Here is a 19,291-nt window from a genome sequence, read left to right as displayed (position 1 = left end):
TTCTGTGCTGAGACCATTTTAGTTTGGGAGTTCCTTGCAGAATGATTGTTGTTAAAGTTCTCCAAGTTTTACTAATTGTTTTTGATCAAGCTCTGCATGGGGCAGGTGGGATACACTGGGCAGTTCAAACTGTGCTCCTGTTTGTGGCTGAACTTTGCAGATGCATTTAGTGGATTGGGAAGTCCAATTCCTAGATGAGAATTTTCTTGGGGGGATTTTAATGCCCGTTTCAATAGGGTAACTATTGAACTTCAGGCTGACTGAAATGGCAAATTCCTGCCTGGAGGTGGGGATGGTGCTTGCAGCAGCCTGGAGAATGAGCTGTTGGATAAGTGGGAGGGAGCAGAGGTGCAAAAGCAAATGATGGGCTGATTGTACCTGCCTGGGGAGGGCTGGCTGTCTCTGAGCCTTCCACTTTGCCCTGTGGCAGGAACAGCTGAGCAGCCTGGCTTTGTCTGCAGGGCTTGAGAGCAGTAAATCCATCCAGGATGGATGGAAGACAGGAGCAGACAGGATCCAATACAAACGGGATCCATCAAAATGGGCCAGGAAGTTCTAAGGGGACTGGAGCACCTTCCCTAAGGAGACAGGCTGAGAAAGCTGGGCCTGTTCAGCCAGGAGAGGAGAGGGTTGTCTGGAGGCCTCACAGCCCCACCAAGGATCTGAAGGGGCTACAGAGAAAGCTGGAGAGGGACCCCTCATCAGGAACTGGAGGGACAGGCCAAGGCTCCATGGCTTCCCACTGCCAGAGGGCAGGGGTGGATGGGATACTGGGAAGGTATTTTCTCTGGGAGGGTGGGCAGGCCCTGGCACAGGGTGCCCAGAGCTGCTGTGGCTGCCCCTGAATCCCTTGAAGTGTCCGAGGCCAGGTTTCACGGGACTTAGAGCAACTTGGGAGAGTGGAAAGTGTTCTTCCCATGGCAGGGGTGGAACAGGGTGAGCTTTGAGGTCCCTTTTAACCCAAACCATTTAATGATTCTGTGAAATAAGAATCCAGGTTTCTTTTAGCAAACTCATTCCACAGAAAGTATAACCAGATCACTGATTTCAACAAAAGATGGCAGAATATAGGATATTGTTCTTTCACACAGCACTCCTAATTAACTTTGAGGCTGGTTACATCAAAGCTGCCTTCAGCTACTCCCTACATTCGTTCCTGCAGTCTCCATAGCCCTTTGGATGAAACTGCCCTCTATTCCATTTCCCTTTGTGCAATTAAACAGGCTCTTTACTCTAATAAACAGCTGCTGCTGTTGGGATCCATTTGTTTCCTGTTGAGAACCAACAAACAGGGGAGACACAGCTGGGGCAAAGCTGGGGCCATCCACAGCCTCTGCTATGCAGCACAGGTTTGGGATAATTAAGAGCACTGCTATTAATTCTGTGTGCAGACCAGTGACACAGGGTGTGTTTGCCTGGGCCATGCTCTGTGTGTGGCCCTGAGTTACAGACAACTGCAGAACTCATGCATTTATGAAATGTCAGGAGATGCAGCCTGCAGGACTTGGAAGTAGGGGGAAGCTAATCTTTAGATTTCTCCATCCTTCTGCACAGCTGCAAGTTCCAGGGGGATCCAAATGCACTCCCACCTCCACAGGCAGGAGAAGCAGGGCTGTGGGGAAGTGTGAAGCTCAAGAACTGATAATTGGTAAAAAAAACTTCCGGGAACTGTAGAAAAATTAGTTCCTGCCCAGTATGATGTTCCCTACAGCTTTTCTCTCTCTTTCTCTCTCCTGAGGAATCTCTCTGGAGGTATTTGAGTGGGAGGAAAACACTTAAAACCTGGCATTTCCTGGCAACTGCCTGCCCTGTAATCTGCATTAAAGCAGGGAAGGGGTGCTGCTGGTGGGGAGGAGATGCAGTGGGCAGGGAAAGGGCTGGGCTGTGGGAGCTGCAGGTGAAGCTGCCCCGTGGCTCCTGCAGCCTGGGGTGAGTCCCAGGAGTGGCCCCGGAGCTTTGCCTCAGCCATCATGGAAGAGCAGGTGAGGCCTGAGCAGGGGTACTGCAGTGGCAGCACTGCAGGCAGAACCAGACAGGTTCTGAAGAGAAGAAATACTCCCCAAAAATCCCCTTGGGAACATGCAGCCGTGGTGGTGTGTGCTGGTGTTGCCCACCACATTCCGAGGCAGCACTGGAGACCCCCAGGGCTCCACTGGGACAATCCTTGTTACCTGTGGGAACAAGGTGAGAGTTGAGGCAGGGTCAAGGTACTGACAGGGATGAGCAGCCCCAGGAATGTTTGACTCCAAAGGGCTTTCTCACAGCTGAGGAGCTTGCAGCTGCCTCAGGGCAAAATCATTTCGAGTCTCTTGGGCAGCTGCACAGGAGGGAACTCGCAAGCAGATTTTGGGGGCTATACTTTAAATCCCTGAGAGCTTAGTGCCTGAACATCTCTCAGGATCTTGGTGAATGTGCCTGGTGTCCTGCCAGGACAGAGCCCAGCACATAAATATCTGGGACACAACTGTATTGCCATAGGGAGGTGGCACTAAGCTGGTTTGTAGCTTTTTTGAGATACCAAAATAATATCATAGGGATAAAAAAAATATCTACTTTTAATGTGAGCTACTCCAGGCTTGGCGTTTTTAGCCACACTCAGCATCAGTGACCCAGTGGATGAGGTTCCCAAAGATTTCCCTGCTCTGTACCCTGCTCTCTTTATGCTGAGGGTCTGCAGCCCCCCAGTCCCTCACCTCCTCCTGTCCACGGCTGTCTTAGGCAAACCAGGCACCAAGGTTTGGAGGAGCTTGTGGAGTCGTTGTACCAGGGAGCTGACACCTTCCAGCAGCCCCCACACCTTCTTCACCCTGCAAAAGCAAAGCATGCAGGCTGAGTTTAATGATGGCTAAAGGCAGCAAAATGAGAGGGTGTTCATGGTAAATGCACACTTATGTAATGTAATAATCTTGCAATAACCATGAGATCCTGTGGCATTCCCACCAGCTGTACCCTCTCTTCCTTGGGTCTTGCCTTCAGGAAATACCAAATCTCTCCACATGTCCCTTCAGCTACCCAGCCTCCTCTAAAGGCACAGCCCCTGGTTTGTGTGTCATTCCCTAATGCCTCTGCTGGGATGTTCTTACCCCTTCCTGAATAAGGCTGGGAGCCTGTACGGCTGCAGCAGGACCTTCGCCAGTGGGTCCTGCAGTCCATTCACCTGCTCCTTCTTCCACAAGCCTGCACCCAGGAATGACAGCACACAAGGAAATAAAGACCAGCAATTACAAACAATGAAATGAATGCAATAACTCCTCTTGTCCAGCTCTGAAGCCCATGCCAGAGTCCAGCTGGAGCCACTCTTACAAAGTCTCTTTGCAATAGAAATGTTGAATAAATAACTCTTAAATATAACACAGCCACTCTTGAAGGTTGCAGCTGCCCTAAACCCAAGCTGAGCACCCCAAATCCTCTACCTGGCAGGAAGTAAGGGGTCAGGCACTGAGGGACCCTTTTGTACAGGCCGGGGTGTGTCCCGTTGGGTTTCCCAGAGTCGTTCTTCCCACAGGTGCTGCCAAAGCGGAAATTGCCATCGAAGTAGTTAAAGCCAAAGGCATCTGGGAGACATGGAGAGAAAGGGATGATGTTTGTCTGTGTCACACCCAGGTGCCCCTCAGGTCCTGGGGTGCCACTTACTGTTCCTGTACAGGAAAAGGGCAGTGTCCTGGTACCCCTGGGAGAAAATGTCGTTCAAGACCTGCAAGGAGAAACACTTGAGGTCACTAACGTGCCCTCTCTCCAATACTATAGGATCTATCCAAAGCTGTTTGATTGTGGAGGGTTAGGATGGCCCATTTGGGAAGGCAGCAAGCAGTGGTTCGTTTCCAGCCACCACAGCACCGGTCAGAGAAACACAGAATGCTTTGGGTTGGAAGGGATCACCTGGTTTTGTCTGGTCCTTTGCAGATTGTGCACCCCATCCCAAGCTGGCCACCCACCAGCAGTGCCCCCTCCAAAATGTACTGCAGAAACAGTGGGTGCTGCCCCCTCCCTTTGAAATTCCATTAATTAACAGTGGAGATTGAGCTGACCCTTAAATCTTGACAAGGCAGGAACAGCATTAATCTTTTCACCAAAACTGAGCTGGGAGAAGTGCTGGTGGGCTCACCATGGTGCTGGGTGGAAAGAGAGCGTAGCTGATCCTGCACAGGTTCTCTATGGAGATCTGGATGCTGCCATTGAAGATCTGGAAGCAGAAGAAGATGGCGGGGCAGTCGCGGGGGCAGATGTCCAGCTCTCCGGTGAACGGGGACACGGTGATCACGGGCTCCTCCAGGCTGGACACGGGCTGCAGGCCTGTGAAGCCTCCGTCCACGTAGCGCTGGGGGAGGAGCAGAGGGAGGGTTTGCTTCGGGCACCTTTGCAGTGTCTGCACTGGTGACACTCCTGGCGTGGGCCTGTCGCAGCTCGTCCTCCCTTCCCACTTCAAAAAGCTTCTTGTCCCATCTGTGCTCTTTATCTCTTTGCCAGCTCCTTCCCCTGCCCTGCCTGTGCCACCCAGCCAGCTCCTCAACCAGGTGCTGTGGTAAACCACAGCTGTTATTAAAATGGAAATATAATTATTTTTATTCACAAAGCTTTATACAACAATTTTTGGCAGTCAGGAGCCAAATCAGACATCACCGGATGCACAGTGTTGTGTAACTTTCAAGTCCTCAGCTCGAGCAGTAGGGCCCTCACGTTTAATAGTTGCCTGCAGATTCATGGGGAATTACTCACTGGGCAAGGAAAATGTCAATTGCTCTATTCCAAAAGGAATCTGGATTTACCACCCACCTCAGTGGGACTGGAAGTTGCAGGTGATGGAATTAAACATTGATGAAATAACAGTGCAGAGGGGCCTCACAGAGCAATCACAGCCCTGGGGATGGGTTAGGTGAGAAGGAACCTTAAAGCTCACCCAATGCCACCCCCTGCCATGGGCAGGGACACCTCCCACTATCCCAGGTTACTCCAAACCATGTCCAACCTGGCCTTGAACATTTCCAGGGACCTTAGAGACCCTTCCAGTGCCTGAAGGGACTCCAAGAAAGGCTTTGGACAAGGGATGGAGTGACGGGACAAGGGGGAATGGCTTCCCACTCCCAGTAGGGTCAGATGGGATTTGGGAGGAAATCCTTCCCTGTGAGAGCGGTGAGGCCTTGCACAGGTTGCCCAGAAAAGCTGTGGCTGCCCCAACCCTGGAAGTGGACGCACTGGAAAACACTGCTGAGATCCTCCTTCCCTTCCCTCAGACATGCAAAACATGGAAATGCTCAGGGCTGGGGGAGGATCCTCCCAGAAATCTCAATGTCTCAGCTGTGCAAGTCAGCACCTGAGCCAAGGGATGAACCTGCTGCAGCCAGGCCCTGCCTGGGATAACTGGATTGTGTCTCAATGTTCCCACTCTGGGCGTCCTCTTAAGTCACTCAGAGATCTGCAAGGTCATCCACACTGTCCGTGGGCAGAGCAGGAGAGGGTTCTCCAGATGGCAATTCCACCCAGCTGTCATCTTAGGATGTGGTGAAGAATAAGCTGAAGGGCTTTATCATCCTCCATCAACTAAAGGAAAAGCCTGGACACACCTATCCCTCCCTGGTCAGAGAAATGTCAAGGCCAAACCTGAGAACACCCTGCTGGGAGCATGTGTTTTAGTGGAAGTATCACTCACCACTCCTCGGTAGGATGGAGGGATGAATCCACAGTAAATTGGAAGAAAGCAGCTGCAGAGGAGAGCCTGGTGAGGAGAGGGATTGCAGAAGTCAATGTCCCTGTCAAAGGTCTTCTGGACAAAAGCTGTTGACTTGGTGAAAATTCAGCCTTGACAAAATCTGGCTGTTGGTGCCACCTGGACTTTGCTGGGGACTGTGTCAAGAAAGTCTTCAGAAAGGGAAAATATCTGATTTCATTGAAGGGGAAATACTTCTCTGGAGCAGGGCACAAAATTGCATTTTTTAAATTTTATAGCTGCTGGAATTAATCGTTGTAAATCTACATGTCCATGTCCAATACTGCCCTTTGATGGTGGCAAGCTGAAGCTTTGGGGCCAATTTCCATCTTTGCAGGTTTTTGGACAAAACCAAGACACCCTCATGAGGCATCCTCACTCTGCTGGGATCTGTCAGTGGTAAAGCCACTGCTGGGGTGTTTGCAACCATTTCCCACCAATCTCATCAGCTGGGAGTGAGCACCCCGGGCTCCTGGGCTACCTAGAGGAGGCACCATGGCGTGAACTCCAACATCTCCGTGGAGTTGTCATCTTCTGCTGTCTCCCTGGGGAAAGCTCATGGTCAGCTCTGTTAGGACTTTACCCTGGAATTCTCCCCACAGCAGATAATTTACTGTTTATGAGCTGCTTGTTGTTCAGCAGCTGCTTTGTCCAGCTCTTTCCTCCCAGGAAAGTGCTGAGGCAACAAGGAAAACCATTGCCAGAGGGCTGAAGAGAGACCTATGGGGAGAGCTGAGGGGTCACATCAGCACTGACAGGGCTCTTTGCAAAGTCATTATTAGAGCCCCAACATCATCTGTATAAGGGAGGAAATGAACCTGCTGCTTTTTTAGCATGTTTTGTTCCATCTAATCCTGGAACTCAAGCCTTCCTCCCTGCCCCCAAGCTCATGGAGCCCATTGTTGTGGGACCACAGCTCTGGCAGGGCCTCCTGACCCTCTCCCCGTCTCAGGTAGAAAACAGTGCAGTTTAAGCCACCAGCACCTGGGGTATGTCCATCCCAGGCACTCACTGGAGACCTTCCTAGGCCCCAGAGGAAGGGCTCTGTACCTGAATGAGCTCCTCCTTGGAGCTGAACTCCGAGGCCATGACGTTCTGGCCATCCACCACCCTCGTCAGCGAGATGTGCAGCCGCCCCGAGGCCAGCAGGTAGGAATCCTCCGGCAGCATCCGCTGCAGGACAGCCTTGAGATTGGCCAGCAAGCTGCACTTGGGAGAGAGGGGGCCCAGGATGGTTTTCCTGACTTCCGTTGCCAGTGCAAAGAAAAACTCCTTTAGGTCATCTGAAACAGAAGCAAGGGAAAGATGGAAAGTCAATATCCCTCCTGCACTAATAGTTGTCTTTTAAACCCAGTTTTTAACACTCCTCACAAATAAAGCTTCTCGCAGCCCCTCTGTGCTACCCCAGGATGATACTGCTGCTACAGTGGGGGATGCTGTGGCGGGGCAGGAAGGGGGCCACGACCCCCACAATGTCCTCAGAAGACATCATATCTTTGTGTGACCCCACTGGTGAAATCCTCACCTGCACCAGAGATGGGACCTCAAGATGTTCCTGGTCAGGATTAGAGAAAGGCTCCAGATAGCCCCAGGAAGGGGGAAACTGAGTTATCCGTGACAATGCGACTTGCACAGATGTTCCTGCCTTTCACCTCTGGTTTTCCATGTGAGCAGTCCCAGACTCTACAGGGAGCTGGGCTGGCTCCCATCCAAGGATGAGGGGCACCTCTTCTGCTCAGGGCTGTCCTGCAAGCCAGGTGTCCTGGCAGCACATTGCTGGGATGCCCAGCTCACCTGAGCTAACCTCAGGAGGTGTTAATAGCCATGACATGTGTCTGCACATCCCACGAGCTGGGTTAAAGGAGCAGAGCCCTGGAGCTCTGGCCAAGGGCTCAGGAGACTCCAGGTTTTAAAGGTTTCACAGTGATGGGGAGGAAGAGGAGTGCAGCAAACTCTGCAGGCAGCCTGATGCCACAGAGGGAATTCGGTGCCTTTGCTGGCATGGGGAGCTCACCTGGGGGAATGTCCCACCTGGGGGGTTAAATTATTGCAGTGAGAGCTCATCCAGCACCAAAGCTGCAAGGCGCTGTCCTTGCACCCACGTGAGCTCCCTGGGACCCTGCATGGGCTTGGCTCAGCACCAAGGCTTTGTAGGGGCAGAGGTTTCCGTGCGGTCTCATGGGATTGTGTGGACAGACAGACGGATTAAGTGGAGTGTCCTGAAGGCAACTGGAGCAACACAGGCATTAAGAGGGGTTATGTGTGTTTGAGTGGATGCTGAGGCCACGTGGGGCAATGATTAACCCTGGGCAGGTTTGCACAGAGGGCCAGACCTCCAGGGAGGTGGGGCATGCCCGGGTCACTGTCTGGCTGCTCTGTGTCCTGGAAATGGGGGAAAACATGGAAAAACTGCCCCAAACTGCTGAGTAAGAGGTGGGAGCCGAGCCCAGCTTTGTGGGCTTTGGTTGTGTACGGGGCTGAGCGAGTGAAGGATGAGCCTGGCAGCAATGTGACCATCCCTGCCTGCACCAGCTTGGTGCCAAGCCTGTCCCCACGATGTGACCAGTGGGGTCACAGAGGACAGCCTGGCTCTGGGAGCTCAGAGCTCCTTACCCAGCCCGGGGCAGGGGACAGGCACCTGAATGCAGCCACCCCATGGGACACCAAACACACCTTTCACCTTCTTTTTGCCCCTGTCGCCCCCAGGACGAATATGACAGAGCTTGTGCCATATTCATTTTCATTGTTAGAAAACTGACCAGAGTCATCACTATCCAAAGTGTCTTTTTTCCTCTGGGGAAGATATTTTGGGCATAAGATCATCTCAGCTCCTCTAAGTGGATGGTGCCTTCCACCCTTCCACCTCCAGGCAAGCAGATGCCCAGTTCAGGACTGCCTCCCCCAGCAAGAGCAGTTGCCAAATGTATTTTTACTGCTGGACAGCCCCAGCTCCACCCATTACAGCAGCAGGAGGAATCAGAAATTTTGGGGCCCTTGCTTATTTATGGAGGAGTTTGTCCCCATGTGGGCAGAAATGTTCCTTTCTGCCTTGTCTAAACATATCTGCCAATGTTTTGAATTATTTTTAGCTGCAGAAGAACCGTTCCAGCACCCACCAGAGGTTTCAGGAACCATATGTGCCCTCCCAGCTTCCTCCATCATTATTTGGTCCCCAAAACCTTCTGCTCTTCCTAAATGTCCCCATTGCTTGAAGCAGAACTTGGATCAGACTTTAGAGCCTTAAGCCTTGTGTACACTTGTTTACACATGGGCACTAATTGGAAATATGGGAGGATGTGATTATTAAAAGTGGATTAACTACTCTGAATTAATTCTTCACATGGAGGATCTTGTTGCTAGAGGGGCCTGTTTCCACACTGCTGAAAGAGAGTCAGAGGAAAACCCCTTTAGCAGCAATAAGAGAAATCTCAGCCCTGGGCTGGAGCAGACTGCTGTTCCTCCAGGAATTTCCTGCTGACAAGCCCTTGAGCTTTAGCCACAGGAAAAGGTGCACCTGGAGCTGGGAATCACACGACATGTCCCTTTGTTCTGGGAGGTTCAGTGGGACAAGCCAAAGTGACACACAAACAAGGCTGTCAGCTCTGTAGATACCTGTGTGACAGCCACTCCTGTCCCTTCATAGCTACACATCCCAAGAACTGATCCATATGGAGATCCATAGGGAAAAAGGGCTTGGCATGGGCAAATCCAGCCCCTGCAGCTGCAAAGACTTGGCTTTGGCACATCTCAGCACCCCTCAGGCCTCAGAGCAGAAGGGCAGGAGATCTGCTCCTCCAGCAGGGGCAGAAAAAGGAGCCAATGGAATACAGGTACATCCAGATTTCCCCATCATTTCTGCCCACCAGCTGAGCCAGGAACACTCAGGCTGTAAGAACCGGCTTTTTCAGCTTACACCTCCCAAAACTGCACCGCGCTGGCTGCCAAGCGTGGCAACACCTTGGGTTTCTGCACTGCCTCATGAGCCAGGAGAGTTCCAGCAGCCCCACCGCCCCGGCAGCCCCCCGAGGCATCGCCCCCAGCTTCATGGAGCAAAAAATCTCCCAAAGGACTCGAGGCCGTGGTTTTCTTACCGAGGCCGACGCCGCACACGACGGCAGCGGCGATGAGCGACCCGGCCGAGGAGCCGTAGACCTTGCAGGCGGACTTGAGGAGCTCGGGAGCCAACTCCAGCAGGGACTGCACCACCCCAACCTGGTACAGGGCCAGGAAGCCACTGCCCGAAAAGGAGAGCGAGAAAGGGGTGCTGGAAGCCCGGAGATCCTCCACAGCCATCTCGGGATCAAAGCAGCGGATCTGACTTGAGGTCTTGGGTTGTTCTTTTTCACCAGGTGAACCTCAAGCTCTCTTCTCCTCTCCTGCCTCCAGGCTCATCTCTGGCTGCAGAGGAGTCCAGAAGACGGATTTTCTGCCTCCTTTTATGACAGCTCCCCGAGGCGTTGAGATTCGCGAGCTATTTTAATTGCTGCCTGTGCTAAAAACAGAAATTTTCCCCTGATCAAAACAGCTCTTATAATCCTCAACCACAGTCAGCTTGGATGCTCAGGGCTGAATCAGGGCTCCCCTCTCATGCCAACAGGTCTGCAGTGCCCCGGGAGCCCTCCCAGAGACAGTCCTGGTGTTACTGTTCTCGTCACACAGAAACGTCCGTGCAAAAATTCCTCTTTGCTTCATGCTTTCTTCATCAAGGAGTGTTTTCCTAAATTGGATTCTCCATCAATCCCAGCTTAGGCACAGCTCAGTACTGAGTGAGTAAAGGCTTGTATAAGACACTTAAAGCCAGAGGGTGTTACACAAGGGGTGGATGCAGGGCGTTACAATGGGTTAGGTTTGGAAATATTCCTTGTATTTGCTCCCTGTTGGAAGGGTTTTGCCCTTGCCTGACCCTTGGGTATTGTTTGCATGGGGCAAAAACCAAAGACGTGGATTTGTTTTTCTCTCCCCTCTCAATAAAGCCCTACAGCAGCACCACATTACCCAAACTTGTGGTTATTGAACCAGAATCAAATCAATCCACTGCCTTTGGACTGTCTGCATTGCCTGGGGAATAGTTACAAAACCAGGCAGAAATGCAGATTTCTTCTCTTTTTTTAATGATTTCTTAGTGATCCAATGCTGCTGCCAACAAACAGAACAAAAATTGCCATTTTAACAGATGTATTTATTAAGTATTGGTAAATATTATGTCGTTTCTGTTGTCCAAATCCATAGAGCTGCACACTGAGAGGAAACATTCCATGGGTTAGAATTAGGGCTGTGTGTACAACACATGGGCATGTGGGTAAGGAACAAGGCTCTCCTTCCCTGGCCAGGACAGTACAGGGAACCACAGCATGGTCCCAGCTTCCTGATACCACCTCTGCAGTTTTGTTTCACCCCAGATTTTCACACATTTTTCCTTGCCTTCCCCAGCCATGACCGTGTCCCCAAGACAGGAACTGGAGCAGACACGCTGACATGCAAAATGTCCCTGGGCTGAGTTGTCACCAGGAGCTGCTGTCAGCAGGTGGACATTGCCTGGAACCCCCAAGGAAATGTCACAGCATGGCCAGGGCTGGTCTCTGGTGCTCTCTGGATGTCAGGACACACAGGAGGAGTTTGCCAGCTCCAAGATATATCTAATAATGAATGGGATTATCCTGGAAGTGAACAACTGCCTGAATTAGGGCTTTTAGATGCACAGCCTTACTGGAGCCCCTAATTTCTTGTCTTTCTGGTGTCTGATGTTTCTCATGATCCCCTCGCTGGGTGAGTCTCCCACACACCCCAGCCTCTCCACCACCCTGGGAGTTATCAAAGCTCTCATCTGTGTGATTCATGCCACTGGCTCCTCCAGCCTTTGGGAAAGCAAATCCCTTCATTTAAAGGATTTTCTCCAGTTCATGAAGGACAAAACTATCACCTGTTGCCGTGACTGGTCCAGACATGCCAGGGCACTGGAAGTGCAGAGGGTTTATGTGTTGGAATGAGCTGTTCCCATGTTCCCTGTGCGTTGTTCCTATTGTTTGCCTCAGGCCCTCAGGGGCTCCAGCAGGCTCTGGATGAAGAGGTGTAGGATGCTCCTGCTTCACTCAGCCCTTGCACCTCCTCAGCCCAGCCCTGACTGCCAGCATGTGGGAAAGATATAAATGATCCCATGGCAGCTGTGGGAACACACGGCTCTATCCTGCACTCAGTTACAGGGGCTCTCCAGGGGGCAGATTGGTCAAGGTGCCGGATCTCCCCTGCACCCTCCCCAGCTGCCAACACCACAGCCCGGGACAGCATCCAGGAGGCATCATCCTGCCTGGCTCGGTTCCATGCTCCTGTGAGATGAAACCTTGTCATCATCCTCTTAGTGACAGCAAATTTTGCATTAATTGGCTCATCAAGTGCCGGGCTGATATTCTAAGCTGCCCTCCCCCGGGCACTCCAAAGCAGGATTAGTGGGGACTGACGACTTTGGAGACGCAGGATTCCCTCAGCAGCCTGGCACAGTTTGGGGAGAAAGCCCCCAGCTCCCATGAGCACTGGGTGGGCTGGGGGCTGTGCAGGGTTGAGTTTTACCCGGGCAGGATCACAGCCCAGATGGCCGGTGTCCGTGATCCAGGGATTTTCGTGCGAGGCGATTGTCTTCGCTGTGTGATGCCACAACAGGGTGTTTAGGGAAGGATGAAGGTAATGCTGAGAGCTGGAAACGGCTCAAACCCCCAGGACTAAGAACTTGCCCTTCTTTAAAACCTTCTCAATATCTTCAGTGGCCACAGGCGATCAAGTCCCAATTTTATAACCAGGAGATTGATCCAAGGTGTTGGAATTTCTCACGGGAAGGGACCTGGGCTCCAAAAGCCACCAGTCCTGGGGCGCTGCACTCAGGCAGCTGTGGCTGCTCCCAATCTCATCCCACCGTGCCCAGCTGGAGCAGCATCCCCGCACACTGGGTTGGGATTTTTTGGGAGCAGAAGCCTCTTGTGCAAGGGGCTGGGCAAGTTTGGCTCCTTGTTCCCCCAGCACAGCTGCCCCAATGGGTGGGAAAAGGTCCAGTGAGAGAGAAGGAGAGTGTCTGGTGCAGCTGTGGTACTGGCAATAGCACAGGAGAAGGGAATGGGAGTTTTCCTCTCTGATGTTTCACCTGGCAGGTGCATCCCACATGCTGATGGAAGATGATGTCCTCTGGGACAGAGGATATTTGACTTTCCTCTGGGAAGTCAGTGAGGAGACAGAGCCCTTTTCTGCTCCATGCAAATCCCAACCCATCCCTGGCACTGCACGAGCTCAGATGCAAAACAAACTAGGGCATCCTGTGACCCTCTAACCACATCCTGAGCACCAGCTCACCCAGCCCTGGTCCCAGCCCAGCACAGCCCCACGGGCTCTGGGCAGGGAACAGGAATGTCAGGACTGTTGCAAACAGACGAGGGCGGTTTCAGTCTCTCCCACAGTAAAATCTCCTGGGCTGGTTCCCAGCCAAAAGACATCCCGGTACTGACACTGCACATGTTGCCAGGGCCCAGGAGTGGGATTTAATGTTTTCCACACTCCTAATTACCCTAGGCTGAATTAGATGGAGCCCTGCAAGGCGTCCCTCCTCCCTCGGCAGCTGGTGACTCAATCCTGTCTCTGTCAAACACGGTCCTAAAGGCTTTGGGGATGTGGATCTGTCCTGTGCTTCTGTCCTGTGAGGGCTCTGCTTCCCCATTTGCATTAACTTTGGCTTTTACAAGGACCAAGAAGCTCAGATCCTCCAGGAAAGGAGGTGCTGGGCAGACCCGGGCTGTCACCAGTGGCCCGCGGAGGATTGTCCCACCCCAAAAGTGGCAGTGACACAGACCCACGCGTTTGTTTGCCACCACCATCACCTTCAACCCACTAGAACCTCCCTCCTTCACAATGCAAACCCCAAAACTTCATCTCCTTCGCACCAGGCCAGGTCCAACCTTGTAGAGGGGATGCTCTTGCTGGTGCCACCACACCAAGCCCTGGCAAACCCCGCCCAGCCCCAAGCTGCCTTAATCCATGGCCCTACTTAGGGGTCTGGGCAAAGATTAGCTGGAAGCATTCCCAGTGATTAGGGTTTAAATCGCTTTGGCATTTCACATCTTCTTACAGCTCATAGGTGAGACCCCAGCAGCCGTAAATCCCCTCAGTCCTCAGGGATGTTACAGCTCCTGCACCACTGGGGAATGAGCTTTACCCAGTTCTTGGTGTCAGATCAAGCTGCTCTGGGTAGTAAATCTCCTTCTGCTGGAAAGGGAAGGCCTATAAATTGTAAAAATGGCAGGACAACACTGTGCACCTGCTCTCAGAGACCCTTGTGCCACTTGGAATTTGGCTGGAAAGGATCAGCCCACAAAAGCTGGAGCGAAGCAAACAGTATTCCATCTGTAACACAGCTCCCAGCAGACAAGCCTGGCTGGCATTTAGGTACCAATTTATTTGAGTTTTAGATTTTTTTTCAAACTGGATTCTTGGCTGGTAGCAGAAACTACAAAAATTATGTTGTACATTCACAAATACATTTAGAAAAGCAGGTAAATAAATACATGTGCAACAAAGAGCAACAGCCCCTGAGGTTCAACACAAGCACTTGGCAGGAGCTAAAATAGAAATACAGGGTGAAATGTGGGCTCTGATTTACAGACTCTTCAACCCCCGCCAGGTGGGGTTCAAGCATTTCACACTGCTGGCACTGTCCTGAGGGTTTTCCTTAAAAGATTTTAAATCCCCTGTCCAGAAGTTCACCCCACATCCAGGGGGATCCCAGTCACCTCAGGGATTGTCCTCTTCCATGAAATGTTTGTCCAGGCATCACAGGCCCCTCACAGCAGCCGCTCTCAGTCCGGGCTGTCACAGTGGTCTGTCCTCAGCTTTTCTCTCTTCTGCTGAAACAGAACAAAATATTCTTAGAATCATGGAATCCTTTGGATTGGAAGGCACCTTTAAAGGGACACCTTCCACTACCCCAGGTTGCTCCAAGCCCCGTCCAGCCTGTCCTTCCACAGATGGGCAGCCACAGCTTCCTGGGACACTTGCCCTGACTTGCTGCTGGGAGCTCAGCCCCAGGCTTATCCTCCTCCTTACCTGGAGAATTTTGCCGTAGGGCGCGAAGGAATCGTCCAGGTAGCGGGTGCCGAAGCCCATGATCCTGTTCACTGCCTGGCTGCAGATCCCCGCCACCGTGGCGGTGAGATGGACCGTGTAGGCAAACTGGATCTCCTGGGGGTTGACGTTGGGCCTGCTGGCTGTCAGCTCCCTCTGCACGTAGGCGTCGGCCAGGCTCTTGAAGGAGCTGTAGGACATGTCCCTGAAGAAGAGCTGCAGCCGTGCGTCCTCCCTCACCTGGGCGGGAGACAAGCGGGTGCACGTCGGGAACGGCTCCGTGTGCCGCCCCGAGCCTGCACCCCACACCAGGACAGCAGCTGCCAGGCACGATCACACCCAGGCAAGGAATTAAAAGATTCCATTTCCTTGATTCTCCTGAGTGTTTTCCTGCCCCGGGGAAATCAGTGGTGTGGCTGTGTTTATTTTACAGCAGTGCAGAGCTTGGTCCAGATTCCCTCAGCCCCATCCAGCTGTCCACAGCTCCCTCACCTGCCTGTCCAGCTCATCTCCTGCACTCCTGAGCAGGGCAACAATTCTCATGATAGCTTCATCTGTGGAGAGAGACACCAGGTTATCTCCAGCCCTTTCTCCAAGCCTCACACATCCAGATGCTCTTTTTAGTCCACAGGGAAAATTCCTTGAACAAAGTTTATCCACCTCCATCCTTCCAAAACCCATTTTAGCCTATTGCCAAGTGCCTCGTTACCCTCAGCCAGCAAAAATACTCTCTAACCTCTGAATTTTGTCTTGTGTGGTCCAGTGGAAGGTGTCTCTGCCCATGGTAGAGGGGATGGATGAGGTGTTCTTTAAGAACCCTTTCCTACCCAAAAACCATTCTGGGATTCTGTGAATCTCCCTCTCCCCCAGTCAAACCCTGATGCTGTAAATCTCCCACAAAGTCTTCGTCCAGCTCTCGGGGTCACGAAAGCCCCAGCATCAGAACCGAAGCAGGGCTGGATCCCAAGCAGGCCCTGCAGAGGATAAGTCTCGTGCCCATTTGTTTCAGGGCCAGCACTCACCGACCCCGTCGGGTCCGGGGGTCTGTGGGGGCTCCCCATGTCCTCCTGCTCCGTCCACCCGGCTCTCGCTGCCCTGCACGATCAGCCCGATCTCCTGGGACACTTGTGTGTAGTATCCATCGGGCCGCTCCGCCTCTGCCGGGACACAAACGCACATCCAGACGTGAGGATGGGTTTTGTCAGCGTTGGCTGCCGGGGCCGGTGCCCACCCCAGTGCCCACCCCTGGTCAGCACATTCCGAAGGTGAAGGAAGCCACCGAGCAGCTGTGGCCTGCCCCGGATCTGCTGAGGCTCCCCAGAAATCCCCTGGGCAGTGTTTGGGCACAGGATGGGCCAGGCTGGGGATGGGCTGTGCCACGCCAGCTGCCTGCACCTGTCCCCAAGGCCAATCTCAAGCATCTTAGCGATGGCCCTAGAGTGGTTTAGGATCTAATCTCAGGTCTCAAATGCAGGTTTTAGTTAAACCACCATGACCCTTGGCTGCCAGAGGAGGAAAGCTCGTGCTGCTGACAGTTGACTTGGGGTGACTGTGCTCAGGACATCCCTTCCTGGAGCCTGGGATTGGGATTGGGATTGTCTCCAAAACCTATCCCAGCCTGCAGAAAATCCTGTGAGGGGGTTAGAAACAGGCACTAAACACCACGGCTTTCCCCAGGGAAGCCCAGCAGGGCCCTGCTGGCAGCAGGGGTGGGTCAGGGTTGGGGTGGGGTCCCACCTGGCTGGGCTGGCGCCAGGACGTGCCGTAGGGGAAGGCAGCTGGGGCGCTTGCTCCGTGCCCCGGATCCCGGCTCTGCCCTCTCCTCCTCCCCGTGCTTCTTCAGGGAGAAAACCTTCTTGAGGCTGGGTTTCTTCTTCAGGGCTCTGCCCAACGCTGGGGACGTGTTTGAGTCTACTCTGTGCTTTCTGGCTCCTTCTGGTTTGGAGCCCTGAGGAGCTTTGACATCTTTCTCCTTTGCTTTTTGCCCTGTGTTTTCCTTCTGGTCCTCAGGGCTCTTCTTGAAGAAGAGATTTAAGAAACCTTTCAGCCAGCCTTGTTTTGAACCTGAGTGCTGTGTTTTGCCCTGGGAAGAGTTTTTTGTGCTTTTTTTCTTATCCTTCAGCCCCTCTGTAGGCACCTCCTGGGGAGCTTTGCTGCCGTCATCCAAAGCCTCCTCTGGGCCTGGTGTTTTGAGTCTCTCCTCCTGGTCCTTCCTAGGGCTGGGTGTGACACATGGGTACGTGCAGAAATCACTTTCTGACCGTTGTAGCCTGTCCATTTTCCTCCCTCGCCCTCCACCTTTCTCCTGAAGGGTTTTTTTGGCCACCAGTGAGTTTTCATGGCAGCTCAGTGAGCGCTTGACGTAAATCTCCAGCACTTTCTTGGCCTCTCGCCTGTCCAGAGAGAGGATCTTGCCCGACAGCTGCCTGCCCACATCCCACCGAGGCATCTCCTCGGCCGGATCCCGCGTGTTGCTGTGGAGAGAAACAGCATTTTCAGTCTGGTTTTTGCCTTCCCCTGGCCACTGCACAGCAGGGCTGGGCCGGATGGAAACCTCCCCCATGCTGGCACCCAGGGGTGCTGTGGGTGTCTGGGGTTGTTTGTGCTCCTGGTTAATGATCAGTCCGTTTTATAGCCGTTATCTGAGCGCTCCCGATGCAGACGGCCCACGCGGGGTTTTACAACCACAGACTCGTTGATAAAGGAACTGAAACTGTGGAGAGGGGGGAGATGGGCTGGGCATATCCTGGAGGAGGAGCCTGGTCGTCACACAGGGGGTTTTATACAGCAAGGGCAGCACCCAGATACCATGTTCCCACACTACGATGAAAAACAACACCCCAGTGAGCCACAGACCCCAGAATTAAGAGTATTTCCCCTTAGAGTATTGGCTGCTAAAAATCATTCCAGCCCCTGGAGAGGCCAAGGGATGTGGGCTCTTGCAAATGGCTTTGGTCACCTTGTGATGGCAGAGCCCTTCCGTGAGCTCCCACCAGTGTGGGGCTGGGGAAGGAGCTTGGAGCACCAATCCCTGCCCTTCCACCACCCTTTCTCTCTACATTTACAAGCAAAATTCAACCAAAGACGCTGCTTTTGGAAAACCAGAGAGCCATGATGGTGTCTCAAGCTGGACTCCAAAACCAATTTCACCCTTCAAAGAACCAGACCCAAACCAGACTTCTCTCCCCTGAACAGCGCACGGGGAACCAGCACCAAAATCTGGCACACTTGGCTGTACAAAACACTCCAGAGTTGGGAATCAGCCTCTGCTCAGAAGATTATCACCACAACACACAGCACAGACACCCACCCCACCTCAGCCTGCTTTTGGGATCAGAAAGGCAAGTTCCCTTCATCCAAGCCAACACCAAAGCCCAACAAACACTCACTAAAAATCCATTCCGCTAAACGCAATCACGGCAAAGCCACGACCCCCATCCTGCTTTGATTGATTCCAGTACACTGACCACAACATTGGTTATTTGCTGGTTTGGTTTTTACCTTTCCATCAGTATTTCTGTTCCTTTGGACATAGTTCAAGACGAGCTCCTGGGCGCCGAGGGATCGCAGGCTCTCCTGGGAGGTGCCTTTTTATACTCGAGCTGGTGGCTGAGTTAAGTCCTATTTTTAGCAGCCATTCAGGTAGGAGAGCAGCCAAGGTTTCCGCCTGGGATCCCCGCTATCACCGCCCTCGTGGTGGAGATGAATGGGCGTGAGTTTCACTGGAGGAGAAAACAATTTCCTTATGACAAGTAGAAGCAAAACAACATAAAATCACCTGTCACCTGGTGTAAGCACTGCCCTTTGAGACCAGCTATCTCAGGCAGCAGTCTGCCCTTGGGTTTGGTTTGGTTTGTTGTTTTGCACTGGGTGTGATTCCCAAAATGGGCTCTTCTGGGTTGTTCCTGTGAGGGGAAGTCACAGTTTTCTCGGATGAGCGGGGTTTTGGTGCAGGAAGGAGAGTGCCCTGTTCCCATCCCTGGAGCTCCCAGACGGCTCCTGTGGGAGCGCAGCCACTGCTGGACACGGCACTGTCAGGTTCTTTCACAACACTGGGCACAGCACCTGGAACCCACCCTGGGCTCCTTCAGACAGCCTGTGCTTCCACCCTAAAACATCAACCAGCTCTTGCCCCAAATCCTTCCCACTCCCGTAGCTCACGCTCAGCCTCACCCAGCGAGGGGAAATCTCCCACCAGGTGGATCTACCCAACCCAACACCCACAAACTGCACCCAGGCCGAGCAAATCTGACCCCAAAGCTCCGTTTGGCCCCAGTGCCCCCTCCCGTGGCTGTGGCATCCCCCGGCATGTGCTTCCCACTGTTCCCCATCGCTGCTTTGCCATCTGATGGCAAAATCCCGCACTGCAGCTCGCAGGGCTGGACCGGGCGGCAGCTGCAGACACAAGGGCTTTGGAAAACCCGCTTTGGAAAACCCACTTTGGAAAACCGCCTTTGGAAAACCCTCTTTGGAAAACCGCCTTTGGAAAAC

The 19,291-nt window shown here is 52.9% G+C and overlaps 2 protein-coding genes across 3 annotated transcripts; both read right to left on the bottom strand.

Moving 5' to 3' along the window:
• Positions 1-30: 30 nt before the first annotated feature.
• Positions 31-10,300, bottom strand: PNPLA1 (patatin like domain 1, omega-hydroxyceramide transacylase). Its single transcript, XM_023942323.2, has 9 exons — positions 9,796-10,300; positions 6,755-6,987; positions 5,648-5,713; positions 4,106-4,318; positions 3,634-3,694; positions 3,414-3,554; positions 3,084-3,177; positions 2,694-2,807; positions 31-2,171 (listed from the first exon to the last, which is right to left on the bottom strand). The coding sequence occupies exons 1-9, from the start codon at positions 9,995-9,997 to the stop codon at positions 2,168-2,170; spliced, it is 1,128 nt and encodes a 375-aa protein (XP_023798091.1). The 5' UTR covers positions 9,998-10,300; the 3' UTR covers positions 31-2,167.
• Positions 10,301-14,086: 3,786 nt separating this feature from the next.
• Positions 14,087-18,522, bottom strand: BNIP5 (BCL2 interacting protein 5). Of its 2 annotated transcripts, none has more exons than XM_023942321.2 (6): positions 18,302-18,522; positions 16,538-17,274; positions 15,823-15,957; positions 15,293-15,354; positions 14,783-15,040; positions 14,087-14,580 (listed from the first exon to the last, which is right to left on the bottom strand). In XM_023942321.2, exons 1-6 carry the CDS (start codon positions 18,331-18,333, stop codon positions 14,536-14,538), a joined length of 1,269 nt encoding a protein of 422 aa, XP_023798089.2. In that variant the 5' UTR covers positions 18,334-18,522; the 3' UTR covers positions 14,087-14,535. The 2 variants fall into 2 exon arrangements, with proteins under 2 accessions (XP_023798089.2, XP_023798088.2); XM_023942320.2 differs by having other exon boundaries at positions 14,087-14,583; positions 18,302-18,366.
• Positions 18,523-19,291: the final 769 nt, after the last annotated feature.

The sequence above is a fragment of the Cyanistes caeruleus genome, chromosome 24 (assembly GCF_971803275.1).
Source record: "Cyanistes caeruleus chromosome 24, bCyaCae1.hap1.1, whole genome shotgun sequence".
Lineage (NCBI taxonomy): Eukaryota > Metazoa > Chordata > Aves > Passeriformes > Paridae > Cyanistes > Cyanistes caeruleus.
This window is presented reverse-complemented; position numbering and strand designations above follow the sequence as displayed.